The 27912-nt window shown below is 53.2% G+C and overlaps 10 protein-coding genes across 10 annotated transcripts; 7 read left to right on the top strand and 3 right to left on the bottom strand.

Moving 5' to 3' along the window:
- Nucleotides 1-617: 617 nt before the first annotated feature.
- N7532_002142 (transcription factor domain-containing protein) lies at nucleotides 618-3164 on the top strand (the record flags this gene model as incomplete). The annotated part of the gene is given in 5 exon segments (XM_056614636.1): nucleotides 618-700; nucleotides 763-906; nucleotides 1009-1774; nucleotides 1826-2618; nucleotides 2632-3164. 5 exon segments carry the CDS (start codon nucleotides 618-620, stop codon nucleotides 3162-3164), a joined length of 2319 nt encoding a protein of 772 aa, XP_056479677.1.
- A 549-nt stretch (nucleotides 3165-3713) lies between these two features.
- On the top strand, nucleotides 3714-4921 carry abnA (putative extracellular endo-1,5-alpha-L-arabinase; the record flags this gene model as incomplete). Its single annotated transcript, XM_056614635.1, has 4 exons — nucleotides 3714-4034; nucleotides 4100-4576; nucleotides 4636-4721; nucleotides 4786-4921. Coding segments are annotated over 4 exons (1020 nt in total), but the record flags the coding sequence as incomplete, so codon positions are not given.
- Nucleotides 4922-5309: 388 nt separating this feature from the next.
- N7532_002140 (class II fructose-bisphosphate aldolase) lies at nucleotides 5310-6338 on the bottom strand (the record flags this gene model as incomplete). The annotated part of the gene is made up of 4 exons (XM_056614634.1): nucleotides 5310-5577; nucleotides 5637-5760; nucleotides 5814-6193; nucleotides 6250-6338. The coding sequence occupies 4 exons, from the start codon at nucleotides 6336-6338 to the stop codon at nucleotides 5310-5312; spliced, it is 861 nt and encodes a 286-aa protein (XP_056479675.1).
- Nucleotides 6339-6755: 417 nt separating this feature from the next.
- On the top strand, nucleotides 6756-9043 carry N7532_002139 (Zn(II)2Cys6 transcription factor; the record flags this gene model as incomplete). Its single annotated transcript, XM_056614633.1, has 5 exons — nucleotides 6756-6820; nucleotides 6866-6928; nucleotides 7025-7061; nucleotides 7141-8827; nucleotides 8892-9043. The coding sequence occupies 5 exons, from the start codon at nucleotides 6756-6758 to the stop codon at nucleotides 9041-9043; spliced, it is 2004 nt and encodes a 667-aa protein (XP_056479674.1).
- Nucleotides 9044-9535: 492 nt separating this feature from the next.
- On the bottom strand, nucleotides 9536-11223 carry N7532_002138 (major facilitator superfamily domain-containing protein; the record flags this gene model as incomplete). Its single annotated transcript, XM_056614632.1, has 5 exons — nucleotides 9536-9676; nucleotides 9732-10142; nucleotides 10207-10765; nucleotides 10833-10949; nucleotides 11036-11223. 5 exons carry the CDS (start codon nucleotides 11221-11223, stop codon nucleotides 9536-9538), a joined length of 1416 nt encoding a protein of 471 aa, XP_056479673.1.
- A 255-nt stretch (nucleotides 11224-11478) lies between these two features.
- On the top strand, nucleotides 11479-18188 carry N7532_002137 (LipA and NB-ARC domain protein; the record flags this gene model as incomplete). Its single annotated transcript, XM_056614631.1, has 16 exons — nucleotides 11479-11624; nucleotides 11679-11828; nucleotides 12014-12878; nucleotides 12955-13065; nucleotides 13146-13185; nucleotides 13269-13526; nucleotides 13780-13981; nucleotides 14034-14402; nucleotides 14470-14766; nucleotides 14818-15103; nucleotides 15167-15207; nucleotides 15595-15682; nucleotides 15737-15804; nucleotides 15861-16241; nucleotides 16361-16625; nucleotides 16677-18188. The coding sequence occupies 16 exons, from the start codon at nucleotides 11479-11481 to the stop codon at nucleotides 18186-18188; spliced, it is 5079 nt and encodes a 1692-aa protein (XP_056479672.1).
- A 318-nt stretch (nucleotides 18189-18506) lies between these two features.
- Nucleotides 18507-18901, bottom strand: N7532_002136 (uncharacterized protein; the record flags this gene model as incomplete). The annotated part of the gene is made up of 3 exons (XM_056614630.1): nucleotides 18507-18537; nucleotides 18610-18724; nucleotides 18802-18901. The coding sequence occupies 3 exons, from the start codon at nucleotides 18899-18901 to the stop codon at nucleotides 18507-18509; spliced, it is 246 nt and encodes an 81-aa protein (XP_056479671.1).
- A 1125-nt stretch (nucleotides 18902-20026) lies between these two features.
- Nucleotides 20027-21871, top strand: N7532_002135 (putative MFS transporter; the record flags this gene model as incomplete). The annotated part of the gene is made up of 7 exons (XM_056614629.1): nucleotides 20027-20235; nucleotides 20294-20470; nucleotides 20533-20646; nucleotides 20714-20738; nucleotides 20794-20966; nucleotides 21024-21467; nucleotides 21520-21871. The coding sequence occupies 7 exons, from the start codon at nucleotides 20027-20029 to the stop codon at nucleotides 21869-21871; spliced, it is 1494 nt and encodes a 497-aa protein (XP_056479670.1).
- Nucleotides 21872-22531: 660 nt separating this feature from the next.
- On the top strand, nucleotides 22532-23834 carry N7532_002134 (isopenicillin N synthase family dioxygenase; the record flags this gene model as incomplete). Its single annotated transcript, XM_056614628.1, has 4 exons — nucleotides 22532-22534; nucleotides 22594-22902; nucleotides 22958-23026; nucleotides 23097-23834. The coding sequence occupies 4 exons, from the start codon at nucleotides 22532-22534 to the stop codon at nucleotides 23832-23834; spliced, it is 1119 nt and encodes a 372-aa protein (XP_056479669.1).
- A 340-nt stretch (nucleotides 23835-24174) lies between these two features.
- On the top strand, nucleotides 24175-27293 carry tfb5 (TFIIH complex subunit TFB5; the record flags this gene model as incomplete). The annotated part of the gene is made up of 5 exons (XM_056614627.1): nucleotides 24175-24407; nucleotides 24460-24608; nucleotides 24673-26511; nucleotides 26861-27162; nucleotides 27246-27293. The coding sequence occupies 5 exons, from the start codon at nucleotides 24175-24177 to the stop codon at nucleotides 27291-27293; spliced, it is 2571 nt and encodes an 856-aa protein (XP_056479668.1).
- Between the last annotated feature and the right edge of the window lie 619 nt (nucleotides 27294-27912).

Genomic DNA, 27912 nt, shown 5'->3' with positions numbered 1-27912 from the left:
GTTGATCCTCAGCTTGTCTTTTTTTACATAGTTCTCGTAGACTACCTGGTATATAGTGAAGAGGGGAATGCTCGATGGCAGCACGCGCTGAGACGTGCGGGTCGATTCAAAAACCACCACAAAACACACGCGTAGCTGTCAGGAAATAGCGAGAAACCCAAATGTACGGGTCAGGTCGGGAAGATGTAAGGTGTATTCTATAACTAGCTATCCGGCCACCGTATACTGTCGGCTATGTCACATAGTCTGGATGGCACCCATGTAGTAGGGGAGAGGGTGTCTCCCCACTACAATAGGTAATCGCGAGCACTGTGGTAGGCATGGCTGACGAGTATAAATGACTCCACTGAGTAGACTTGCTGGTTGTGATTTCGGGCAACCGGACCGTGATCCTGAATCCAGTCCTCTGGTCAAACCTCTAGTAGCTGCACAATAACTTGAACTATCGTATTACACGTATTGCAGTGTGTAGGTGGTTTTAGGGTGCGTCGGTGGAGACAGTCCACCTCAGGCTTCCGCTTATCTCGCGATCCGCATGTCTCCCCCGTTCCGCTGTTCCGAGCGGCATCTCGCCTTCTCAACTCCATCCCAGCACCACGTCGGGTCGAGCATGCGCAATGACCTCACACTCGGCGCGGACAGGAGACGACGTGTCCTCGCCCCGCCCACGGAAACGTGCCAAATACACCCAGATCGCCTGGTAGGCCTCATTTGTACCCTCCCAGCTCAGCCGGAAACGATTCCCTGTACTGATAGCTCCAGCAACGAATGTAAGCGACGCAAGCTGAAATGCAGTGGTAGTAAGCCCTGCGCGAGGTGTGACCGCGACCAGATCCCTTGCCTGTATACGTCTCAAAGACCAGCAGCACCAGTGCCAGCCCAGGAGATCGCAGCCAAGTCTGATCGGTAAGAAAAAAAAGATGCTCCAACACTTGTCAAGCCTCCTGGATTACCTTGGTGATGAATACCCTCCCAATCCTCGGCTTGCATGACTGACTTTTGCTTCAGGTCTAGTCATGCACGGTTCCAGGCTGTCGACCGCGAACTGGACGCCCTACGCGATGAAATGCGGACTCTTTCCGCCCGTCTGAAAGAGGTCGAAGCCGTGAACCCAGCGATTTCATCCAAGGACTCTTCTCAGAAAGCCCCCGTGCGCCTGCAACGGATCTTGGATCGACCAAAATCACCTATATACATTGGGCCAACAAGTGCAGAGTTCGGCCTTAGTCAGCGCGACAATGATATGCATGACGGACGAGAGGCCGATGCAGATGACGATTACGATGCAACGGATGATCACGACGAATACGAGGAGGAGAACGATAGAGAAAAAGGAAGCATTGTGGCTTCTCCAGCGACGCGCAGTCCGAACCTTTCAGCCGATGCGGAGCCATCAACTGGCGGAAACCCGCTGGGTGATTTGGGCCTCGAGGAGATCCTGAGACTGGTGCAGGTTTACGAAGACACTGTCGGAATCATGTACCCATGTGTCGACCTAGCGAGCGTGCGGACTTATGTGGTGGAATACTCTCACTCACAACGCTCTATGCATCCAACGTTACCCGCACTGAGCGCGGAAACATCTGACCAGGATTGGTTTCATGCACGAGATATCCAAGTCCTGAAGATTCTTCTTGCCATAGCTCTTTTGGCTGAATCTCACGGCCGGAGTGAACGTGCCGCCCAACTGGCCGATAGCGTCGAGGACCGGTTTGCGAGTCGGCTTAAGATTCTCGAGGTGGACATGAAGGAGTGTCTGATCTTGACATTGCTGGTAAGCCGAATAGCCTCCCACAGCCAGTAGCCAACATACTAATTTGTATAGGCAATCTTTCATTCCTATCGTGACGACGAAGTCATTGCCTGGCGACTGACCGGTATGGCCGTCCGGGGAAGCATGGAGCTAGGTCTCCATCGCCAGGAAACGTGGCAAAAGACTGGAGGCGTGTTCCCAGGAGCCCTGGAGTGGATGTGGGCTAGTCGGCTATTCTGGTGTATCTATGTTCTCGACCGCAAGTGGTCGTTCGGCACAGGGCTTCCGTTTGCCATTCAAGATTCTGATATGGACACAAATTTGCCAGAGCCCGGCCACTCTTCCCCTTATCTCACCTGCATGATATCCTACGCCCGATTGAGTACGAAGATATGGGGTCTTGTTGTGGGCTGGTCGAATCGTTCACGAGAAGCGACGTCGGACAGCTGCGCCTTTCTAGATGCCCAAGTCCAGCAGTGGGTCCACTCCATTCCTCGCGAGCTACGCTTCGACCCAAACTGGCGCTCGCCTTCGGGTTCGGAGCATACCGATCGCGCCATGATGCTTCAAGTGCTTCTCGCTCTGCAAGCTAATCAACTCCGCATCCTTGTCTATCGTCAGAATCTTCTCAGTGGCGAACGCATTGCAGGCGACATGGCCGGCGCTTCAACCGCGGTCGAGACCGCGAAGAGTACTATTCATATGCTGGACTACTTTAGTCGTGTTTCAAATGTCTACTTTGAGCGACCGGAACCGTTCAACTATTTCCTCATCTCGGCACTTGCGGCCTTGTTCCTAGCAGTGCTGCATGCCCCGGCCCGTTTCAGCCAGACTTGTCGGCCCGAATTCTCCGGCCGTCGATATGGTCCGTCGCTCAGCGACTCGGGCGCGCACATCTCGCCGGCTGCGGAAGATCATTCGCAGTCTCAAGCGTATTCAGCTCCATGTACCATGGCAGACTCGGGAAGCTGGCCAGGGCCCTGCATCTCGTCGTCGAGCCTCGAAGACGGGCTCGCGTTCCCGATCTCATCTGACGCCCAGAGGAACATCACGTCCTTCTCAGATTGAATGGGATTGGACACCCCTTTCATGGCACGTCGAGTCTCCTGCTGCCCGATTTCCGACGTTCTATCAGGAACCCGGCATCCCGACCCCCCAAAACTCTTCAACAAGCCTGTGGCCCATATCGCCTGGAACGGCTGCCGAAGCAGAGTCGAATGAATGCGAAGATCTTAGTAGTTTTTTTGAAGTCGCAGGGGGGCTTTATTTCGACCCTCGACCAGGGGCCGACATCGCAGGTGGGGTCGAGACCGTCCTGTCTCACTCTGGTGAAAGCCGAAACCCTAACCCGCTCAGCGCGTTTCAGGTGGAGGATGAGGCGCTAACCAGGGTGATGGCTGGCTTGCTGTAGGGTCCATATTATTTTACTATCCTGTGCCATTATCGTCGCTACTATTCTCTTCCACCGGCATCGCCTATCAACAGTGTTTGCAAGCTCGGTTAATTATTCAATTTATACCATGATACTTCCTGCACTAGCGTAGGGCCTCGAGTCGTCGCTGTCACTGGTGCTTCTTGTAGGATCCATCAGCCTATTAGCCGGCTGAAGAAACTCCCCCGCATTCCAGCTCGCCTCTCGTCATCTGGCCTCTTCCTCCGGCCCTGGTATCTCCTTGTGGCACTAGTGCCCTTCGTGGAGTAATTCCCACCAGTCGACACTGCGAAGCAAGACTGACCCCCGCATGCAGCAGATTCCGCAGCCAACTGAGCCCACTGCGCCCCCTTTAATTCCTCCAAGTCTTTATCCCACACGCAATTTTTCCCAAATCCACTCATATCAGAGCACAAGACGAACCTCTTGCATCAAGGTGACTCGTCCGTGCTGAATGCTGCGCAGTGCAAGGCCAATGACGGATAAATAGTGTTCCTTCGGAACCCGCCATAAATAGCTTTGATAGCTGTCAATTGGAATTTTCGAGAGGCGAACTCTTTTGTTTCCATCTTGCTGATCATCATGATTTTTCGAAATCTACCAAATGCAGCAGCTCTGTTTGCCGCTCTGGCGCATGGATATGCAAACCCGGGTAGCTGCTCGGGGGCTTGCAATGTCCATGACCCATCTGTTGTCCAAAGGTCCTCGGACGGGCTGTACTTTCGATTCTCCACTGGAAACAAGATCTCATATGCCAGTGCATCGTCCATTAAGGGACCCTGGACATCGATCGGATCTATGCTTCCTTCTGGTTCTTCGATCGATCTAGATGGTAACACGGACTTGTGGGTATGTTTTGAAGGATAGGGCCTGGAAATGATACCAAAGCTGAAATATTTCCCGACTTTCCCTAGGCCCCCGATGCGCATCTCATTGATGGAGTGTACTATGTGTATTATTCCGTCTCTACTTTTGGATCCCAGAATTCTGCCATCGGACTTGCGACGTCCAACACCATGGCGCTGAACTCTTGGACTGATCGCGGCACAACTGGAATCTCGTCATCCTCGTCAAAGGCATACAATGCCATCGACCCGAACCTAATCAAAGCGGGTGGGACTTACTACATGAACTTTGGTTCCTTTTGGCATGACCTCTATCAAGCGCCCATGAATTCTGCCGCGACTAAAGTCGCATCATCATCCTACAATATCGCTTACAACTCCTCGGGCTCTCATGCACAAGAAGGTGCTTACATGTATCAGTATGGTAGCTACTACTACCTCTTCTTTTCGGCTGGAACATGCTGTGGCTATGATACTTCCAGACCTGCTGCCGGCGACGAATACAAGATTCGTGTGTGCCGGTCAACATCGGCGACCAGTGGATTTGTAAGTTTCCGCAATTTCTACTTGTCGTTCTTGAAGCTCACATTCAAAATCTCGAATAGGTCGATAAGGACGGTGTCGCATGCACAAACGGAGGAGGAACAGTTGTTCTAGAGAGCCACGGAAATGTTTATGGCCCGGGCGGACAGTATGTGATATCGGATTGAAACCGATGAATTCTCATTTGAATGGCCTGAGCTAATTGTTAACAGAGGGGTATTTACCGATTCGAGCCTCGGGCCTGTCCTTTACTACCACTATGTCGACACAACGATCGGCTATGCGGATAGCCAGAAGCTCTTTGGTTGGAACCAGATTGACTTTTCCTCGGGTTGGCCAGTTGTGTAAATCATGAATCTTTGCACTGTACTAGGGGCCCGTCCACGCATCACCCAACAAGCTTTGCTACATTCATCATTCACACTCACGGGAAGAGATAATATGAGAAATAATTGATCTCCGTGTGGTATTTTGACGCTCTAAGATGGTGCTAGTTGGAAAGGCCGTGCTGGCGGCCTCGGGTGGCAATGAAATGGTGGGGCCTAGTTCTACCGTTCAGCCTTGAGTATCGTCCGCGCGGAATTGTAGGTTAGCGTCCTTTGATCACAATGCATCACATGATGGATATCTCTTTTTTATTTCAACACATATCTGATTCTTATCGTATCAAATGGCCTTCCAGGCGGATCTTTTGTATGGTTCCGTAATTCCATTTGATTCAATTTCAGATACAGCTTTATGACCTCCCGCTGCTTCCCACGATATCCATCCAGCGCTCCATCTCCCGGGTCAACACCTGAATACCGGTGTCCATCAATTCGGTCAACGGGCGGGTGGAATTTGCCTGCAGGTTGTCGTGCCATGGATCGAGAACGAGCTTGTTTACATTGACTTTAGTCACACCTGCCTTGATACAAGTTTGCGTCAATTCGGGGGAGAAGTCATTTGTTCCATGCAAGACAAGACGGGCACGTCCATTCATCGCTTTGAAGATACGCTGGAGTCTGAAATCGATATTCGTTCAGCCATGAATGCTTGGACTAGATGTACTGGAGAAGCTCACCGATGAATATCGAGATTGGGGCCATCAGGGCCGTAGTCTCCGTGGACGTTGCCTACACCCGGGGCCAAGAAGTCCACACCAGCGGTGATGAATTCTTCCACATCTTCCGGGTTGGTCAGAATGCCTACGATCCGTGTCAGGGGGTTATAGAACCGGTTATATCAATATGGAACTTACCTTCCAGATCTCCTGTGTCCATAATGCCGTCCTCGCCCCCTTCAATGCGTCCGGTCTCTGCTTCCACGGAGATGCCCCGGGCATGGCAATAATCGCGCAACACCCGGGTCCTCTGCAAGTTCTCCTCCTTCTCGTAGTGGCTCATGTCAACCATGATCGAATCGAAGGGTAGGTTATCCGCCACATATTTGATTTGTTCATAATCTTGGGCGTGGTCGAGATGGATCGAGATCGGGACGGTCGCACTTTTGGCGGCCGCCGCCGCTGCAAAGACGAGGGAGGGGGTTTGTTTGAGTGATGACGGAAATAGTTGGATGATCAATGGTGACCGACGTTTTTCAGCGGCTTGTAAAAAGGCCGTTATATGCTCAATGTTGTATCTAACTTGCGTCAATCCTTCCGTCATGCTCTCGTCTCGAATTCAACCTCTACTCACACAATCGCGGCCAGCACTCCGTAGCCGCCCTTCTCCGCGTCGAGCAAGATCTGGCGGGTTCGGTTGCTCTTACGATCTTGTACAGCCATGGCGAGTTCAACAAGGTGCTGATACTACCAGAGACCTAGGGAGAAGGATGGGGTGTTTATGTGCCTCTGCGCCGTCTCCCATGCTATCTGCTGCGTCCGGGGAAACCACGTGCTGCCTCGTGACGAGGCACGCGTGGCCCCACGTGGCCTACACATCTGGCAACCCCACAAACTGGCGAGAGACATCGCGATCTGAATCTGTTAGGCGAAATGATCGGACGGTGACTTCGATGGCGAATGCAGGGTGTCTACCATTAGTATTTGGTGGACGCCACGGGCAGCCCGCATTATTCCGGGTTGCAGCCACGATGGTCCTCTTTACCATATCCAGCGCAGGTGAGCACTAGGAGGGGCAAAGAAGCCGCTACTCGTCTCACAGTGTGCTCAGTGGAGCAATTCGGCAACCCGCGTCCGTAAATGCCGCTCGCCTCGTCCCGACTGCATCTCTCGTCTCCGCCCTTCTCGTCTGCTTGGAAGGCTCGGTGCGACCGAGCGCCATTCCAGGCTTGACGCTGCGTCATGGCTAGAACGCCCGGCTCACGGCAGAAGCGCAAATCCCGTGGACGAGGCCTGCGAGCTACGACAGGCTGGTGCGTGCTTCCCCAGATTTCGGAGAGTTTCGTGTGGAGGGGGCGTCGCGTCGCACTTTCGGTGCATGGAGTGCATTGAGACTAACGGTGAAATAGTGTCATCTGCAAGCGCCGCCATGTGAAATGCGACGAGGTAGGCTCTCTTTTATCCGCGTTTCATGAAGTTGTCTTCTGCGGCTAGTTGTGGATAAAAAATCTCATTAATCCACCAGGTTCGTCCTCGATGTGGACCCTGCGCCAAAGGACAGCGCCCCTGTGTCTATGCATGTCAAGATGCCTCCATCAGCCGCGACTCTGTCGATGGGAGTCCTCGATACACCATGCCGTTCCCGGCGCCGCGAAACCTCGTAGATCAGCAACAGGTCCACGAGCCGCTGCAGGTGCTGGTTGATGCGTGTCACCAGGAACAGCCAATCCATCAGAAAACCTCCCAGCAGGAGCTGGATCAGTCAACCGATGTGGTGACCGAGTCAGAACCCAAAGTCTTGACAGGCTCGGCAGTCCCGGCCGCTCTCTCGACTCCGAGGCCTGGCTATGGATACGTCCCATCTCCAGGAACTGACAATTCCGCTGCATCGACGCGGATTGCTCCGCTCAGCTGGTTTGAGCTGCTCGCTACTGATGCCGCCAATGCGGACGACAGATTCCTCCTCTCTCCTCCGCAACAGTTTCCCCAGTCTCGAACCGATGAACCGACTGAAGATCCTCGAAATAGTTCCAACTTACGCCCGCGGACGTTACGAGAACGCGAGAGCTTCTATGCCGCGGCCTTCCCACGAAACCTTGAAATCGAACAACGACTTGCTTCACATACCCCCGAAGGAGCTTCTACCGTATCTGATGACCCTTTGTCCTGGAGCACCTACACCCCTATTCCATTGTCGAATCTCGAACATCTCCTGTTTTCACATTTCATTCACGTCTCTAGTCAGTGGTTAGATTTTTACGACCCCATCAAACATTTCTCGTCGGTGGTGCCCCATCTGGCTCTTCGAAACGTGGGCTTGATGCGTGCGCTGCTGGCCCTCTCCGCCCGTCACCTCTCCCTCGATGCCGAACAGCAACATGCTGCGCACACTTCGTTAGATACAGATGGACTATCGCTTCTCAATCACACCGAGGCGCCGCAGCATGACAAGATCGACCGTAATTTGGCTGTGCAATACTACTATGAAACCCTCCATTATCTCAACCGAGCGATGCAACACCCCTCCTACGCGCGCAGCCTCGAGGTCATCGCCACCTCCCTGCTCATCAGTACCTACGAAATGATAGATGGGTCCAACCAAGATTGGGAGCGCCATCTCAAAGGTGTCTTTTGGATCCAACGTTTTCAAGATAATGATGGGGAATCTGGAGGGCTGCGACAGGCAGTCTGGTGGGCCTGGTTGCGACAGGACGTTTGGGTGGCCATGCGTGAGCGGCGCAGGGTCTTCAGCTTCTGGCAGCCGAAGAAGCCTCTGGCAGCGTTGACAGCCCCTGAGCTTGCGACACGCGCCACCTATCTCCTCGCGCAATGTGTCAATTATATCTCAAAGGAAGAGCAAGAAACTTCTACACTGGAGCGGCGTCTCGAACGCGGCAGCGAGCTGTTGTTCCTACTTCAGGAGTGGTACGACCATTTGCTGCCTGAATTCAATGCTCTGCCTCTTTCCTCGGACATTGATACATTCCCTCCTATTTGGGTGAATCCATCTTCCTATGCAGCAGCCTTGCAGGTGCAGAGCCTGGCCCGGATCTTGGTCATTCTTCATCGACCGTCTACTGGTGGTATGGAGGACTACAGAGCTGCGCAGAAGCTCTTGACGTTATCTGTAAATACGATATGCGGGCTCACACGCACCATTGATGAAAAAGATCATGCGGCAAGCTTGGTCGCTATACACTGTTTGTTCGGGGGTAAGTTCGCCCACTTCAGTTGGCATGGACGCTTGATTTATTTGAAAATAACTGACTCCATCAGCTGGAATGTGCGTTCATACGCCATACGAGCGTATTGCTCTTCTCGAACTTTTGGATTCGTGTCAACGAAGGGTCCATTGGCCATTGGTCTCGCTTCGGAAGGAGCTCGAATTGGAATATGCAAAGGATGCCCTTCCCAGTTACATTACATGACGGCTGCGCCAGTCCCCCGAATTATTCATGCCTCTCTCAAGGCAATCAGTGCGATACTAGGCAGGCATTAATCTTCTCTCAATATCGCCCAAGCTTGCTCCCCTGTTCCGTATTGCCGATACGGTCATGGTCTGGCGACAATCGCAGGTGAAGTGGGCCTGGTTGAGGCAGTGTGCCTCATTGACAAGCAATGCGACAGTAATACTAGATTCATGGTACTAGTACCTGTGGTAAGTTCATTGAAAATTACACCCAAGGTTTGGTGGTAGGATTTGCCCGCGGTATCTGCAAACATTGCCAAGTACCTAGGTAGACTTAATGGGTTCTTCAAAACTGGCTAGTGTTCACCGAGTGCGCCTGATGGTGTTAAGAAAAATTCTCAAATCGCACTTGTTTCTCTTGTACAGAATATTTATAAACACGGATAATTATCATCATTCATCAAAATTTCCTGTTCAGAAAAGACCTATATTGCTGGGTTTGGTTGTAACCTCACTCCTCGAAGAAAGATCGTGTGCGACGGCGGAACCACACGTGGAGCCCGGCGTATACAACCACGCCCAATGCCAGCATTGCCGAGATGACCGAAAAGCCCATAATATACTTGGGGCTGTCTGTGTCCGGGAAGAGATACTGCCGTTACCGATTAGTGTTTTGGGTCGAGATATTCAGAGCTCGATGCACGTACCGCGCCATAAATCTGCGCCAGATTACCCAGTGCGTTGACCAGGGCGAGGCTTACACCTCGCGCCTGCGGATTCATCCCGGCAAAGGCAGAGGATGCATATGCTAGCGAGCCTCCGTTGGTTGCCCACAACCCGGCCGCCATCAAGACTAACAGAATGTACCGGGCCGTGAAGTTATACACCGCGCACACAATAATCGAACATGCCAACGAGAAGGCGAGCCAGCCCGTAATGACCAAGCCTCGCCAGGACGGGATCTTGTCGCTGAAATAAGCGGTTATACCGGTGCAGATAAACGCGAAGCCGTAAATCGGGACAGTGAGAAGGTTGACTCGGTAGGTGGATGCGTCATTGAAGAGCCCTTGCACGAGAGTTGGGTAGAAATAGGTGAGGGTACTTGATCCAACAATGACCTATTCACATCGATTCTGTCAGAAAGGGGTTACAAATCCTCGTCCAAGAATAGGAGGTCGTTACCATATATCCCACAACGAATGCCCATGTCCGCCAGTCACACACAGATACTTTGACAGCTTGCCAGTTGCCCATTCTCTCGCTGTTCTCTGTGACCGCAGTCACATTCTCAGTTGCCAGGCGTGCCACTGCAATACGTCTCTCGCGCTCTGATAGCCGCTTGGAGGTGGCGGGGAAATCAGGGAGGATAAACAGGGAGATAATGGCGAATCCGACAGTGGCAGCACCCTCGACAATAAAAAGCCATCGCCACCCCCGAATTCCGTGAGCGCCTTCCAGGTTGTCCACGATTCCGGCCGCAATCAAACCTCCAAAGGCACCGGAAAGAATGGCCGCCGAGATATAGACACCAAACCGCTTGGACTGTTCTGTGCGTTTGTACCACGAAGACAGTAGGAGCAGCACGCCAGGGGCAAACCCGGCTTCGACACATCCGATGATGACCCGAAGAACGACGAGATGCTTATAGCTCTTGATGGTGGCCATCACGCAGGTCAGAGTTCCCCACAGAATCATGATGCTGGGCAAGAATATTGATGGTCGAGTGCGGCCTAGAACCAGGCTGTGATGATTTTGGATTAAAATATGCCAGTGATAACGCCAGAGCACCACGGGGTGGGAGAACTCACTTGCTGGGGACTTCGAAGACCACGTATCCGACAAAGAACACTACCAGGGCAATCGAGTACTCGCCTGACGTCAAGTTCAGATCTGTCTCCATGCCTGAGATTTTGGCATTTCCAATGCTGTCGGTACCCCGATGTCAGAATTTTGATGTATCCGAGACGAAAGGGGTCGCTGACAACGTATTCCAGTTGGATGGAAGACTTACTTTGTCCGATCCATATAGGACAACAAATACATAATCCACATGGTTGGCAGCAGGGTCAAGTCAATCTTCCTGACCAGGGCCTTCTCCTCCTCGGGGGTGAAGGAGGGTGTCTCATCGATACTGGCATGTTCGATCTTCTCGGACGTGACATCCATCTTGATCTGATCCTCAATCGTGCTCGGGGCCATGATGGTCTGTAGAATCGGAAGGCGAAAAGAATGGAGATGGCAGCGGGAGCCACAACGCCCGCGGCTACAGGATATTTATGCCCGGCAGCCCCAAGTCTGACTCTGCGCTATGAGCGATGACGGCAGGCCCTGCCATCATCCCACACGGCAAGCCTTGGAGTAGCTGGTCTGGGGTTAAGGGTCCACTTTGGCCCGCCTCCGCAACTGGACGGTCTCCACCAAACTGACGCGCTAGAACTACCGGCCTGCTCCCGAATGACTCGTCGCGAGGCAAGACCTTGGGCGCGGCGACGCCAGAACGGCTCGAGCTGCCTGTGCGCGAATCTGGGGATCAAGCTTCGCATCGAACAGAGACGGCCGTCCGGAGAGCTTCCGGGGTTCATCCGGCTCGGGGTCCATCGGTTGGCGTCTGGGGCGACCCAATGATTCCTTCGTGCCTGAGGGTATCCTGCTAGGTTCCGGTGCTTGGGAAGTTGGCAGGGGGATGTCCGGGATGCCAACGCGGTTGATGCGCAGAGGGTTACCTCTTTGGTCCCATTTCCCCCGTACAACTTCAAACATACAGTCATCGCGGCAACACGCTTTGAGAGCCCTTCTGAGGAGAGGTATTTAGATAGCCTAGCATTTGGTGAACTATGTTGGGCTTGCACAGTTTTTCGTCTTATATTCGGAGTATTTGGATGGAAAGTAGCAGGCGGAGTCCTTTGGAGTTACCCCGGATTCGGATAGTTCCCCATGTATACATCGCTGCTCTCTGACTACGACATCTCCAGCACCTTGTCTGCTGCAGCTCCTTGGATTCGTCCGCATTTCGGTCGCTCGGACTCCCGGCTTCCTTTTCGGCTCCAGACGACCAACTATGGGGTGCATATCATCCGCTCCGGTTGTTCTCGCGTGGGCTCATCGATGCAGCCGGTGTCGCCAGATCCACCGCCGCCGATCGCTCACTGCAGGCTCGTCGTGATGCCTCGCATCGAGGATGCTCGTCTCCGCAAAGACTCAGTGCAACGCCGAACAATTACAACACCGGGGGAGGGGTCGAGGGGTTGTTGGTCATCAGGTGCCGCCAAAAACCCCAGGCTATTAAAGCAGCCGGGATCGCCCAGCAGCTGCCACCGTCACTCCTACTCCTTCGAATCCTTCCAGTCCATCAACGTGAAGTTCGCAGTCTCCTACCAGACCCGTCTCCCGCAATTTTCCGTGTGAAACCGAAAACAATGCCGCCTGCCGCGACCGAGAACGCTGCGATGGACGCCGCCAAATCTGAGACCCAGACCCCGGTCTTGAGCACGATGCCGGACAACGACTTCAGCTGGCAGATAACACTCGGCCAGAAGGTCGTGGCCATCACCGGTGCCAACCGCGGCATCGGTTTGGGAATCGCCGAGGTCTGTCTGGCCAACGCAGCCAAGGTGGTCTACTCGCTTGACCTGATGGAGCCGGGCGAGGAATTTGCTGCCCTGCAGAAGCGCTACCCCAACTTCCACTTCATCCAAACCGACGTCACCTCGGAAGATAGTGTTGAGAAGGCCATCAACCAGGTCGTCGAGCAAGCCGGTCGCATCGATGGCCTGGTGGCCAATGCCGGCATGACCAAGCACCAGCCGGCTCTCAAATTTGAGCGTCCCGAGCTGGAGAAGCTATTCAACCTGAATGTCAGTACTGCGACCGCTGGACCACAATTGCCGGGCTTGGAAGAACTGTGAACATCCTCACTCATGCCGTTCGCAGGTCTTCGGTGCCTACTTCTGCGCCCAAATTGCTGCTCGCAAGTTCATCGAGCTGGGAATCAAGGGCTCCATCGTCATGACTTCCAGCATGACTTCCTACCGCCCCAACCGCGTGAGTTTTTCAAATCACCAACACATTGGACCGGGGGGGTTGAGGGGCGGCTTTACTAACTATTCATTCTTCCTTGACAGGCTGCTCCCTCAGCTCCGTACGGTGCCACCAAGGCTGCGGGTAAGTGAATTTCCGTTCAAATGTTACCTGTACTTTTCTTTACCATGTGGACATTAATTAATGATGCATTATTCCTCTGATAGTTCGCAACATGTGCCACACCCTCGCCATGGAATGGAGCAAGCATGGTATCCGCGTCAACAGCATCTCGCCCGGTTTTGTGCGGACCGCCATGACCTACTATGTCGAGAAGTCGCCCGATTGGGATTTGAAGATGCAGTACTATGGCGGCATGCCCCGTCTGGCCGACCCCCGCGAACTGGGTGGTGCCTACGTGTATCTGCTGAGTGACGCGAGCTCCTATACCACCGGCATTGATATCCCCATCGCTGGTATTGTCGGTGCATGGTAGAACAACAGCATGTGAGGATTAACGAGTTTCATGGGCGGCGTTTAGTATTCAATTTTCCCCCTCTTTATAGAAGGCATTTGAGGGATTATATCCGGGTTTGGGACTTGTCGAGAGGCCAGTTGACATTTTGGATTTCCACCCTGCAATGATCCAAGACTGTGTAAAGGAATCGAGACATACTTTGTAGTTAGGAGTATTGAGTAGTCGTAGCTGGGATGGTCAATAACGGAAACCGCGGGGAGGCATCGGCGCCGCCCGCAACTCGGCCGACTGCGTGCGCGGGAGCTTCCCGCAAAGCACGACAAGGCCGGCAGCAACACCCTCCCGCTCTCTTCTGTCGACACGACTACCCTTCAAGATGGCGAACGATCAGCCTGCAGGGGCCCGCGGCCCGATCAAGTATAACCATGGCTGGCGCCGTATCATCCGCAATTTCAGTCCTTCGTACGCTCTCCCAGTCGCCCCTCGAATGTGGAAGGCAACTAAGATGAAACAGGTGGTTTGCAGTGACCATGGGCACCGGCATCGTGTCAGTGCTGATGAGCTCGATTCCCTTTCACACTCCGGCTCTTAACTATCTGTCGATCGTCTTCTTTGTTCTCAATGCGGTCCTCTTTGCACTGGCGCTGATGACCTCCATCCTGCGGTACTCCTTGTATCCAGAGATTTGGCCGGTCATGATTCAGGACCCAACCAACTCGCTCTTTCTGGCGACGATCCCCATGGGGTTTGCAACGCTGATCGAGATGTGGGTCTTTATCTGCGTGCCTCGGTGGGGAGACTGGGCCATTTCGATGGCCTGGGCGTTGTGGATGGTGGACGTCGTGGCGGCAGCCGCCGTCACAATGTCCCTCTCGTTCATCCTGTATGTTTTTACCCTCGCGGGACGTGGCTCTGATTTGCTACTTCCCTGCTAATCCTCCGTTTGATAGCATCTCTCAGCGCTATATCACTTCACTGGATCGAATCACGGCCCTTCAGTTATTGCCCATCGCGGCGACAATCGTTGCCGCAGGGGTCGGCGCTGAAGTTGCCAGTATTCTACCCAACAGACAGCACGCCCTGGGTACGCTTCTGGCCTCGTTCGTGCTCTGGGGAATGGGAACCCCCCTGGCCATAGTGGTTTTGGTCATCTATTACCAGCGATTGGCCGTCCATAAACTTCCCCCAAGAGAGACGATCGTCAGCTGCTTCCTTCCCTTGGGCCCCCTCGGCTTCGGCGGATTTGGGTAAGCATAGTTCTTTCTTCCAAGCGTGACGACGATGCTCATTAGTTGCAGGATCATGTACATTGGAAAAGTGGCGCGGCGGCTCTTCGAGGATTCCGATATCCTCGACCCGATCGCGGGCTCAATGGCTTACGTCCTTGGCGTGTTCATCTCCCTGTTGATGTGGAGCTTCGGCTTGATCTGGCTAGTGTTTGCTCTTGCCACAATCTTGAAATGCTCACCTTTTCCCTTCAATATGGGCTGGTGGGGGTTCACGTTCCCACTGGGTGTGTATGCCGCCAATTCAATGGAACTAGGTAATGAGCTGGATATTCTGTTCTTCAAAATATTTGGTGCTGTATGTACACTCGACCACTCCTCACGCTCATACACACCTAACTCATCACCTGATCATTTTTAGATTCTAAGCGCCACTGTATTTGTTCTGTGGGCTCTTGTCGGGTCACGTACCGCGTGGGGAGCGTGGAAAGGAAATCTGTTCTACGCCCCCTGCCTCCAGAACCTCCTCTGCAAGGTCGAGAGGCCGGGTCGGGACAGCCACGGGATCCGAGCCTGACGAGTCCAGCCACATGGCTCTAGCCGCTCATGCTGTCAGCATGATACAGGGTCTCACGTTCTTCTTGGCAGCTTGATTTGGTCAACCCTGACGCGAGAGGTCGAAACGCCTTAGTCGTGTTTTCAGGGCAAGTTCTGCCGATAGCGATTAGATGCATTCATTGGCTGCAAAGAAATGGAATCCTGCTGGCCCCTTCGCCAAGCGATAGTCAGACTAACGTCACATGTGCCTGTTGTCTCGTATTCTGCTCGTAGGCGCTGTGATAGTAATAGTCTTGCCAGCGGAGAGTCAAGCCTTCCTTCCCGATCATCTTCAACCTCCGAGATTTTCACGGTGTTCGCTGTTCTTTCTGTTACCATGGTAAGAAATATTCTTCTAAAATTCCATGAGTTCTCTCCATAACTGGCCTCTCAGGATTCGACGGAACACGAGTTCCCGTTTCTTCAGGAGGTCTTCACTCCGCGGGACGCCCACAAGGTCGAGTGTGTCCAACTTTCTCAACACTCTGTTTCAGTATTACTGACAAACGACATGGCAGCTTTGTCTTCGTCCATGGTCTTAACCCTCGAGGTCGAAATGATCACCCTTTCGAAACATGGACGCATGCGAATGGAACCTTCTGGCCGAGCGAGTTCCTGGCCGAAGACATCCCGTACGCCCGAGTCTTCGTGTATGGGTACAATTCAAACATCACGCACCCTCAAACCATGTCTACGGCCAGCATCAAAGACCATGCCAACACCTTGTTAAATTTGCTAGACATGGAGAGAAGTCCTGTGCTCGTAATAATTCCTTTCGCTTTCTCCTCGTCTCCGGACACCACAACCATATACTCACAGAACACTTCTCCTGATAGTCCTCGTTACCTCCACGGATTATCTTCATCGGACACAGTCTGGGTGGCCTGGTGGTCAAACAGGTGCGTCGGTATCAGTTACTATCGGATGATATCACAATGTATAGCAACTGATCGCCGTTCCTCTCGTGCTAGGCTTTGCTCAATGCCAAGGAAGACCCTAAGTACAACTCCATCCGCAGCGCAACATCCGGTCTGGTCTTCTTTGGCACACCCCATCGCGGCGCAAAGGCTGTTGAGCTGGGAAAGATTGCCGCTCGAGTTGCCCGCTTCGTCTCGAAGGGTCATGCAAGTAACGATCTGCTCGATTGTCTCGAACACAATTCACTTTTCACCCGACAGATGAGCGATCGCTTCCGACACCAACTGGAAGACTATCGGGTCGTGAGCTTCATCGAAGGCAAAGAAGTGCAGCTTGGAGGAGTAGGACCGGCGTCGTTGAGTCACGTAAGTCTCGTTCGCTCAAATATCTTCACGGCGCCTAATTAGTAGTATCAGCTCGTCGTCGACGAAGAGTCTGCCGTCTTGGGTCTATCTGGTCTGCGAGAAACTCAGCTAAAACTGGATGCCGACCATTCGCAAATGTGCAAGGTGGGCAATCGCGGTCCCATGTACCGTCTGATCAAAGGAAATATCAAGCAGCTGGTCGATCAGGCACTTTTGTCAGAACAAGGCTTCATTCCGCAACCCACTCCTCATGCCTCCGCGGGACCCGCGCCGCCCCCCGTGCCTCCTCGCATGCATTCTAACAGCAGCAATCCCTATCAGCCACCAGGTCGCTCCGCTTCGACGACCCAGCGCGTCGCCGGGGCCATTTTCACTGCCAGCGATAATGACCCACGGTCGGTGGAAGCTGCAGAGTTGAAAAACCGGGGAAAATGGGACAATGCGCGAGATGTTGAGTACGATATTTTCCAAGAGCATCTACGGGTGCTGGGGGCCGACCATTACAGCACGCTCTCAGCCGGATATAACCTCGCCGAAGTCGAGTTGGAGGCGAGTTTCCTGGATAAAGCGACGGAGTGGTGCCAATGGGTGTCTGACAATGCGCAACGAGTGTTTGGGGCTCGACATTCGCTCTCGATGAAAACTGAAAGCCTGATGGCGGAGATTCTGTGCCAGCAAGGCAAATATCAAGAGGCCGAGTCGATGTGCGCCAACGTGCTCGCCCGCCAACAGATGAACATCGGCGAAGACCATCTGGATACGCTGGAAACTCGGAGGCGCCTCGCCATGGCGTACAATATGTTAGGCAGGCGAGAAAATGCCATTGCGACCGCCGAAAAGCTCACGGATAGCTACAAACGCTTGCTCGGTGAGAATCATATCCGCGTCTTTGCAGCGGCCTTGGACACACTGGAATACATCATCTACAACCACGGCGATAGTGCGATGGGACACATCCTCGCCTTCCAGCCCGACATCCAACGGGCCTTTGAGATCATCCCGAGCTTGCATGAGGAGCTTCTCGCCGGCCTGGGCCGCACCCACCCACTGACTATCCGCGCGCTCTCGCTGCATGGCCGGGGTTTGACTCGCTCGCAGCAGAATATGGAAGCTTCCGAAACGTTTCGGCGCGCGCTGGCCATTTCCGAGGAAGCGCTGGGCCCCGAGCACCCGCTGACCATGGACATTGTCGGCAATATCGGCGTGATGTATGCGCTACAAACCCCGCAGTACATGATGGGTACAAACCCGCCGTCCGAAGCTCTCCCCTGGCTGCTTCGCTATTTGAATTGGGTCGAGCGCCGCCGAGGCATCCATAATCCGGAAACCCTCGCCTCGTTGGAAATGGTGGGAAATATCCATATGGCGGCGAAGGAGTACGGACCTGCGCAGGAGTACTTTGAACGCGCCATGGTGTCGTGCCGCGGCAATAGTAACCCCGCCGCGGAGCAGCGGATTGGCAGCATGCTCCAGCTGTGTCGCGCGAATACCATGATCTTCAATAATAATCGTCGTTCGGGGTTAGAGGGCTTTTTATCTGCTTTCCAACGACAGCGATTCTAGAGCCATACGTGCAAGCCGCATCGATTTTACTCCGACATGGCGTCATATACAGTATATACTGCCAGCGTATAGGACATTATGGGACAACAGCATCATGATTCACGTGTTATGGAGATAGGTCTTGAAGTATTCGAGTGCATTATTAAATGTGATGGATTCATGATTCATCTGTCATAGCTATATATCCAAGATATATCTCCCGACGAGGTATCGCGTGGTATCTTCGGGTGCATGGTGTTCTCGGCATTCACCCTCAAGCCTTCCTTACTCGCACACTCCTCCGCTAGTGTCGGAGTGGAGCGGCCGGCGGGAACGCTTTTAGTTGGAGAACTTCTCCGGCACCTTCTTGCTGCAGGTGGAGGTGGTCAGCCATGTACTTGGCAACGTATAGTATCTCAGTAGGTAATCCGGTCCAGCTTACCCAGTGGCCTTCTCGAACTGCTCGCGGGCGTTGTCGGTGATCTTCTCGTTGGTGTCACGCATCTTGACCGGGTCGACCTTGCCGCCACCGAACTTCTTCTCGACACTGTCGAGGGCTGGACTTGGGTTAATTCATCGGACATGACTTTCACTTTTGTTTTCCGTATCGAGAAAATAGGGAGAGGGCGCTCACCCTTGTCGAGGTAGTCCTCGTTGTTGGAGGAGCCGCCAGAGCTCGACCCACTCTTGTTGCCGCCCCCGAGCTTCGAGGCGAGACCGGAGAGCTTATCCATATTGAGTAGAATGTGAGATGAGGGAGGATGTTCAGGAAGAGGGATGAACGAAACTTTTTCCCCGCCGGGCAATGGAGCCCCTCTTTATAGCTCCCCTACTCGATGGGACTCTAGGGAAGACTAGGGTAGTCTTCCCCTCGATATCGTCATGGCCGTGCTCGAATCAAACCTTGCCGAGTGGAACGGGATTGGATTGGAACAGCCAAACACCGCCACGCTAGGCCCGCCGCATTGCCCGATCTGATCTCACTTCTCGGCCTGCCCGCGATTGGCCCGTGATGTAATTTATAGCCTGAGGCAGCAATCAAGATCCCGTGACTCATGCCTGAGGCCCGATTTTAGTCACGTGAATAAACAAGGCTCAGGCATCAAGGCACCGCTTTCTGCTGTTGACCATCTCTCATGAGACTGCCCCAACCATTCACTGGAACCACACTGCAGTCTGCCATCGTGGCCCAACCCCGAGATGCAGTGCTCCACCCGCATCAGACTAGACGCTGCTGTGATGCCCATACATTTTCCATCGCTCTAGGAGTGCCATGCTGATGATCCATCTGTCTGTGTCTTATGGATCCGACGCAATAATATACATATATCTCCCGTAAAGGCGAATAATTGTTATCATTGCAGAACTCTAGCTCATTCCCACACGGTGCAGGACTGTCACACTTTAAATTTGACTTAAATACTTCAAGTTTGCAATTCGAGTCCGCGACCGAGATCCGTCTCGGCCTGAGCTGCCCCGAAGGAGTCTTGCTCCCCACGCTGGGCTCACCGGGGAAAACTGCGAGACAGATGGGTCTCCCCCAACTTGCACCCCTTCCCCAAACCCCACCATAATGCGCAGAACCAATTGTTACCCCTGAACGTCCTGATCAGCTCTCTGTTTTCCTGCTCCAGACATGGCCGTGTGACTGCTGTCTGCCTATGTTCGCTTGCCGTGGCACCTTCAGATCTTGGCTAGAGGGTCGGAGTTGCGCCGAGCGACCTTCACCAGCACCTCGCAGCCCAACAAGGCATATAAAGGAAAAAGAAAAGTTCACTTCCCTCAACGGAAGGGCAAAAGTTTCACGCGTCAACACCTGCAAACCAAAGGCCGAAGACTCAGGTCGGGCTCGACATTACATGATGGCCAAGTCCACGGAGGAGCAAGTTGAGTACCACGAGACGGAGCAAAAAGGGCGCGAGCTCGAGCAAGATGCCTTGTACCAGGCATATGCCTCCAAGGCTCCCGAATGGCATCGTAATATGACACGGACCTTGCTGCGCAAGGTCGACCTCCATCTGCTGCCTTTCCTCATTCTTATGTACCTGCTCAACTTTCTGGATCGCAAGTAAGATAGACCAGCCCGCTCCCAGGCTTACTGCTCGCAAACTAATCACACCGCGCAGTAATTTATCTCAGGCGCGCCTGGGCTCCCTCGAGAAGGACCTGGGAATGGAAGGCACCGACTACAATCTAGCCACGAGTATCCTGTTTGTCGGCTACCTGCTGATGCAATTGCCCTCTAACCTTCTTCTCACTCGTATCCGACCCTCGCGATTCCTGGGCGTGGCCATGGCCATTTGGTACTACTCATGCCCCTTCAATGACTTGAATGACCATATCGACTCATTGCTTCCTTCCTCAGGGGTATCATTTCCGCATGCCAGGCGGCCACCCAGTCCTTCACGGGACTTGTGATTTCTCGTTTCTTCCTTGGATTCGTGGAAGCGCCCTTCTTCCCCGGTGCAGTTATGTTAATGTGAGACCTCGGCCCTCTGCTCAAACTCGTGAACCCGCCAAGAAAGTTTACTCACAATGGCACATAGGTCGAGTTGGTACACTAGACAAGAGGTAAGATGTCCGAGCCGAAAACATTCCCACTGATCTGGTTCTAATGCCATCTCAGTTGAGTCATCGCATTGCTTGGTTCTACGCCGGTAGCTCGCTAGCCAATGCCTTTGGTGGATTGATTGGTGCTGGTGTCCTCGGGAACTTAGATGGCAACCACGGGATCGCCGGATGGAGGTGGCTCTTTATAATTGAAGGGTGCATCACCGTGGGTGTGTCTATCTTGGCTGCGTAAGTCTTCCCTTCACAGGGGTGAGCCGCTACCCTTCTAACACTAACTTATTGCAGCATCTTTCTCCCCAACTATCCTGCGACTACCTCATGGTTGAATGAACAGGAGCAGGCATATGCTCAGTGGCGCCTCATTGACGATGCCGGAGAGGCAGATGATGCCACGTCTAGCAGCATCAAGGAAGCTCTGACACTGGTCTTCGCCGACAAGCGCATCTATCTCTTCATTCTGCTGCAGCACACGTCGCTTCTTTCGCAGAACTTCCAGTACTTCTTTCCCACCATCGTGCAGACTCTCGGATACGGCAATATCGAAACGCTCCTGATCACCGCGCCGGTCTGGATTGCAACTTTCTTGGTATCCCTCCTCGTCACCTGGACCTCCGGCCGAACGGACGATCGCAGCTTGCATATCATTGCTTTGATGCTCGTCAGCGTTATTGGAGGGATCATTTGCACCGTGACTACTAATACCGGGGCTAAATTCTTCGCGATGTTTCTGTAAGTCTCTCTGTGGGTCTTTGTTTCTATCGACCGCTGACGTTTTCCCCAGGATGCCCATGGGTGCCGTGTCCGCCTACCAAATTATCCTGGCGTGGGTTGCCAACTCCTTCCCTCGACCACTGGTCAAGCGATCGGCCGCCATCGCACTGGCAAATATGATCGGCAACACCGCTTCGATCTATGGCAGTTACATGTGGCCGTCGTCGTCGGGACCGCGGTATATCCCCGGTGGAAGTGCCACCGCCGCCATCGCGCTGTTTGTCGCGCTGCTCGCTCTCGTCATTCGTCTTGTTCATGCCCGGATGAATCGACAGCTGGAGGAAGCCGAGTCATCGCAGAACATGCCGTCGGGGGAGAACGACCCCGAAACACGGGCGGTTGGATTCCGCTATATATTGTGAAATAATGTCAAGGACACTTATCGGACGATTCATGTGCAATGCAACGTTGGCTAAGAAATAGAGATCAATTCCACATTCTGTACCATATCGTTTGTCCGTTGTACCAGTCATGCTAAAATCACAATGGCCTGTAGATGATATTCTAGGAGGCCCTTTGCAGATCGTCCGGCATCAAGCGAAGTTGCAAAGCGATACTATTTCAATCTGCAGACTTTTGACAGCTGGAAGGCGAGTCCTAAGATTCTCCGAAGAGCAAGGCGTGATTATAGTCGGGCTTTGGATCGGAGCTGCTCTGGCGCTCGTCATCGCAGTCCAATCATGCCGCGATCACGGGGTCCATCGCCATCGCCCGCGATGTCTTGTTTGCAGCTTCCGTTCCAACGGCCTCTTCTTTGATCTAAGCTCGCCCGTGAATCAACGTCAATTTTCTAATCGTTGCTTTTCTTTCCTTTGTGCTGTCCTATTTGTCTGACGATTGAGCGACGCGCAAATCGCGACAAGTGCTCGAGCCGACCGTGGGGCTCTCGGAAGCTTTGCGGGGCCTGGAATATCACGGCGCCCTCCATCATCCAACGTCTACCGCTGGTCGAGGGTGGTGACGATAAATCTGCTCTGCTCTAAATGAAGCACTGGGGCTGAGGATTTTCGCGCATCTTCGGAATGGTACGGAAGACACCATGTGTAGCCCTGTGACTTCGCTCGCCTAACTATCAGCCAACCAGTCTGCCTCGGCGTCTTTCACCTCAATTCCAGTCTTGGACTTTACGCAGACGTTATCGCCGGCCACCAAACCGGGATTTCTTGCTCAGCTGCGGGATACACTTATCAATGTAGGGTTTCTGTATCTTCAAAACCCACCGATCTCCCACGATGTGCAGGATACATTTACTGCCAAAGGGCTGGAGCTATTCCACCTACCTTTGGAGAAGAAGCTGAAGATCGAGATGGTAAACAGCCCGCACTTTCTCGGCTACTCCAGGCTGGGTGCAGAGATCACTGCATTGAAGCCTGATCATCGAGAGCAGTTTGATGTATGTTTGATCTCGCAATTCGTTTGGAGAGGCTGTTGTGCTTACACTGCGTCAGTTTGCAACCGAGCTTCCAGCGCCGGGCCCTGATGAGCCGTTGTACAGGAATATCTGCGGGCCAAATCAGGTGAATATCTAGCCTCTACCTCTCAACGAAGAACTACCACCGTTAATCGTCTCTTCCTGTTCTGCTGCAGTGGCCGGACGAAATCACAATTCCTGGGTTTCGTCAGGCGTTGGAGCTCTACCTGTCAGAAGTCCACCAGCTATCTACGACCTTCACAGCCCTCATCGCCGAGGCTCTGGATCTCCCTCCGACGGCGATGGATGGGGTTTTTGATCATCCTCAACAACATAAACTGAAATTGATCAAGTATCCCCCTCCGCCTGCCAGCCAGGTCGACGATGGGATCGGCTTCCAAGGTGTGGGCCCCCACAAGGACTCCGGCTTTCTCACATTTTTGCTACAAGCAACGCCCCACCGAGGCCTGGAGGTGCAAAACAAATCCGGTGAATGGGTATCAGCGCCTCCCCTCCCAAATACCTTCGTGGTCAATATTGGTCGCGCCCTCGAAGCTCTGACGGGTGGGATTTGTACTGCGACTACGCACCGGGTGTGTCTAAGGCCAGATAATTTTGTTGATGCCGAAGGGAATTCCTTGGGGCCGCGGTTCTCTTTTCCGGTCTTTCAAGGGGTGAGTCCGGATCTCTCAGCCGACAAAATCACTCTTGTCGTTCCTGACCACATTCGGGCCCTGGTGAAGGACGAAAAGGCCAAATCTGACGCAGAGGCAACTTTCAATCAGATGTTCAAGACAAGCATCGGCGAGGGTACTTTTGTTGCGCGGGTAACCAGCCATCAGGATGTAGGCCAGCGATGGTATCCGGATGTTTTGGCCAGGGCACTTCAGGGCCAGCGGGAGTTTAGTGCTTAGCCGTAAACAAACAATGCATACCCTCAGGCAAACCAGACGAAGATAAGGCTATGGAATCCAGAAGAGGTGAAACGATGCGCTAGTAATGTACACACGATCACCTTGACACCAGTGCAAGGCTGTAAGCAACAGATGATCGGCAGACGTGGGATGGAGGCGTTGCAACGCAGGCGCCGCGTCGTGCGGGGGCTGCAGATGCAACACGCCGCACTACAAGCTGCCCTAAGGTATGGACCCCCTCGGGGCTTGACCATTGCCTGCGTATTTATCTCTGCGGTGCTCGACGTTGCCCATCTGCCTTCGAAAACCGAGTGCCCCTTCTCCCATTTTCATTGAAAAGATGCGTTGGGCTCATGGGCTTCTCTGGTTATATGCAGCCTCGGCTGCGGCACAGTCCGTCGAGGGTCTGTACAGTCTGGTCAAGAGGCGAATGCCAGACCATCTGGATCAATTTCGTTTTAGCATCAATTCCAGTCTGACCCATCTCGACGGCTATGATCAGTTCAGGGTCCAAAGTGCACCCAATGGTACTCTCCTTGTGGAAGGATGCTCTATCAGCGCGCTTTCGTCAGGGTAAACCACCAGAAAGACTGAGTTGATGCTCAATATCTAACGTCGAAATCAGGCTGCATCGCTACCTGACCGATGTTGCGCATGTTGATATCTACTGGTTCATCGGCAGTCGTCTTCACCTGGCGCCGTCCAAGCTCCCCGCCTTGAAGGCTCCATTGAAGGGAGCAAGCATGGTTCCTTGGAGATATCACTTTAATACGGGTAGGCCAGTGTTGTCAATGCGTGTTCCAATAGATACCTAGATACCTTGCTGACAGTTTTCAAGTCACTTTCTCCTATACGACTGCATTCTGGAATTGGGAGGAGTGGGAGGTACAGCTGGATTGGATGGCGCTGCGTGGCGTGAATCTACCTCTTGCCTGGGTCGGCCAGGAGAAAATCCTTGTGGAAGTCTTCCGAGAAATTGGGCTGACTGACGCGGAAATTTCGACCTTCCTCAGTGGACCAGCGTTTCAGGCTTGGAACCGTTTTGGCAACATCCAGGGTGCCTGGCATAGCGAACTGCCCGAGTCATGGATCGACCAGCAGTTCGATCTACAGAAGAATATCCTCCGTCGCATGGTAGAACTGGGGATGACCCCGGTCCTTCCTTCGTTCACTGGCTTTGTGCCAATGAACACCACCCGCGTCTTCCCCAATGCGAGCATTATTCGTGGCTCGCAATGGGGCGGGTTCCCTCTGCGGTACACAAACGATTCATTCTTGCAACCGTTCGACAGTCATTTTGCTCAGCTGCAGCAGAGTTTCATCGGCAAGCAACAGGCTGCGTATGGGAATATCAGCCACATCTACACCCTCGATCAATACAACGAGAACACCCCGTCGTCAGGAGATTTAGACTACCTTCGCAATATCTCCAAGGGAACACTGAAGAGTCTCAAGGATGCCGATCCTGATGCCGTTTGGATGATGCAAGGCTGGTTGTTCTATGCGCTCTCCTCCTTTTGGACCAACGATCGGGTAGAAGCGTACCTTGGGGGTGTTGAAAACGACGAGGACATGATCATTCTAGATCTGTACTCCGAATCAATTCCCGAGTGGCGCAGAACCAAGTCTTACTTTGGGAAACCGTGGATCTGGTGTCAACTACACGACTTCGGGGGTAATATGGGTTTGTATGGGCAGATCCTCAATGTCACGCAGAACGCAACTCAGGCACGAATCGAGTCCCCTTCCATGGTAGGCTATGGGCTTAGCCCGGAGGGACAAGAAGGAAATGAGATCATGTATGACTTGCTTCTAGACCAGGCCTGGTCCTCCCGGCCAATCGACACGCCACAATACTTCCACCGCTGGGTGACTAGTCGTTATGCTGGCTCTGGATCGGTCCCTCAAGGGCTGTATGAAGGGTGGGAGCTCATGCGATCGACGGTATACAATAACACCAACCTCACCAACTCGGCTGTCATCCAGCCCACTGTCGAAGCGCAACCGGGCATCAACGGGGTCGTGGGCTCGACGGGCACTCACCCGCGAGCACTGACCTACGAGCCCGCCGACCTAGTGAAGGCGTGGCAGTCGATGTATCAAGCTGGCCATTCGGCACCGGAGCTGTGGAAAAATACGGCCTATCAGCATGATATGGTCGATGTCACCCGGCAGGTTCTGGATAACGCTTTCATTCCACTGTACCTGGACCTGGTCACCACCTACAACGAATCCAATGCATCTCCCGATATTCTAACGCAGAAAGGACAGAGAATGCTGCAGCTGCTCGCCGATCTGGATGCCGTCCTTCTCACCAGCGAGAATTTCCGACTATCCAAGTGGATTCGCTCTGCTCGGTCCTGGGGCCGGGGCAACCAGAAGGAGGCGGCCTTCCTCGAATATAATGCGCGTAACCAGATCACACTGTGGGGACCGAACGGCGAAATCACCGACTATGCCTCAAAGGGGTGGGCGGGCCTGGTCTCGACATATTACATGCCTCGTTGGCATATCTTCATTGACTACCTCAAGTCCACGCCGACAGCATCGTACAACTCCACAGCCTTTTTCGAGAAACTCTGGGGCTTTGAGCAACAGTGGCAGGAGCAGACCTGGACGAGTCCTGAGCCGACTGGAGACAAGGTGGATCTGCAGAAAGTACTGGCTCGAGTGCGCCGTCAGTGGCCATCTGTTTTCGGAGACACTTAGAATAGCAGTAGGAGTTAGAGCTAGATAGCCCCGGTCAAATTGGTTGTAGAAGTGGCTGTTGATAGACAAAACTTGAACGTTTGGGCATAAACCGGATCGCTGAATGTAATGATTTATTCTCCAAAATTCGTCACATGGCAACACATTCGTTCACCATCAGTAATGACACTAACTAAAAGTACTACCAGTAGTGAGACTGGGTTGTGTATAAGCATAAATGTCGGCACGGTTCTTCCGTCTCGGAATGCTTACATCAGCCTTCCATTGTTGGTGCCTTGATGCCTTCCTTGCGTCTTGAGCTCCCGCTCACTTTCCAGTCGCCTCTCACTCCCCCATTCCTCTCCTCGCGGCCGCTCGCCCACTCGCCCACTCGGACGACCACGGATTTTCACAATGCCGCGTGCTGTTCGAGGTATTTCGCATTAAAATCAGGTCTGCGATTCCCGCCACTGACGCCGTCCTTCCAGGTCTGCTCATCGAATGCGATCCGTCGATAAAGTCCCTGATCCTCAAGTACGACGAAGAGCGCCACGACTATATCGTGGAGGACTTGGATGATGAGAACTATCTGGTGATTAAAGAGAGCCAGCTTCAGAACCTGAAGGCGCGCCTGGACCATGTATGTTGATTGTTTGGTTTCGGCCTCGCGTCTTGGAAAGACCTTCCTTCGCACCGTTTGCACCCCTACTGACCAAATCCCAGGACCTTGACGAAAAGATCATGCAACTGGATGAATCCGAGTCCGAATAAGTCAGCTTCTCTTTTACCGTTCGATTCCCTCCCACGAACTCTTCCACGCAGAATGCCCACGGTCCTATCCCCACGGAGTCCCTCGGCACAACCTCGGGTGTGCGTTCTGTTTTGGCGTCGCGCCTGGTTTGATATGGTCAGATAATTTGGAATACTTGTGTTCTTCAGATATGCGTCGTTCTCTGATCATGTTCTTCACACAAAGTCAAGCTGGATCTGGGGTCTCGCGTCAAGTTCCAAATGTTTGGCAATGCACCGTTCATTCAGGCACTCAGGAATGGTAATCTTTACTTTCCGCCTTTTTCCGTCAAGGTTAGGTCATCCGTGACACTTTCGTGTATTCTATACTATTGTTGACACATGCATACCGTTGGTACCTCAGGCAGAGTACCATGGAGAATGAAATCTCAGGATGGACAATTTGGTTTCCTGCGGCACGAGGGCCGTGAGACTATTCTCCGAATTGCAGCTCTATTATCTGACACGAATGGCCCATATGTACCTATGACGTTTCTGAAATGTTCTAACAAATTTCGAAAACTTGATGGCTCAGTCATGTGACAACCCCGGATTCTATCACGTGACGTGGAATCGTGGAGAAGGATCGACATGTGTCGAG

Source organism: Penicillium argentinense (assembly GCF_028826775.1).
Source record: "Penicillium argentinense strain IBT 30761 chromosome Unknown utg000002l_segment0_segment0, whole genome shotgun sequence".
Classification (NCBI taxonomy): Eukaryota; Fungi; Ascomycota; class Eurotiomycetes; order Eurotiales; family Aspergillaceae; genus Penicillium; species Penicillium argentinense.
The sequence above is the reverse complement of the archived record's forward strand: the minus strand, read 5'-3'. Positions and strand labels throughout refer to the sequence as shown.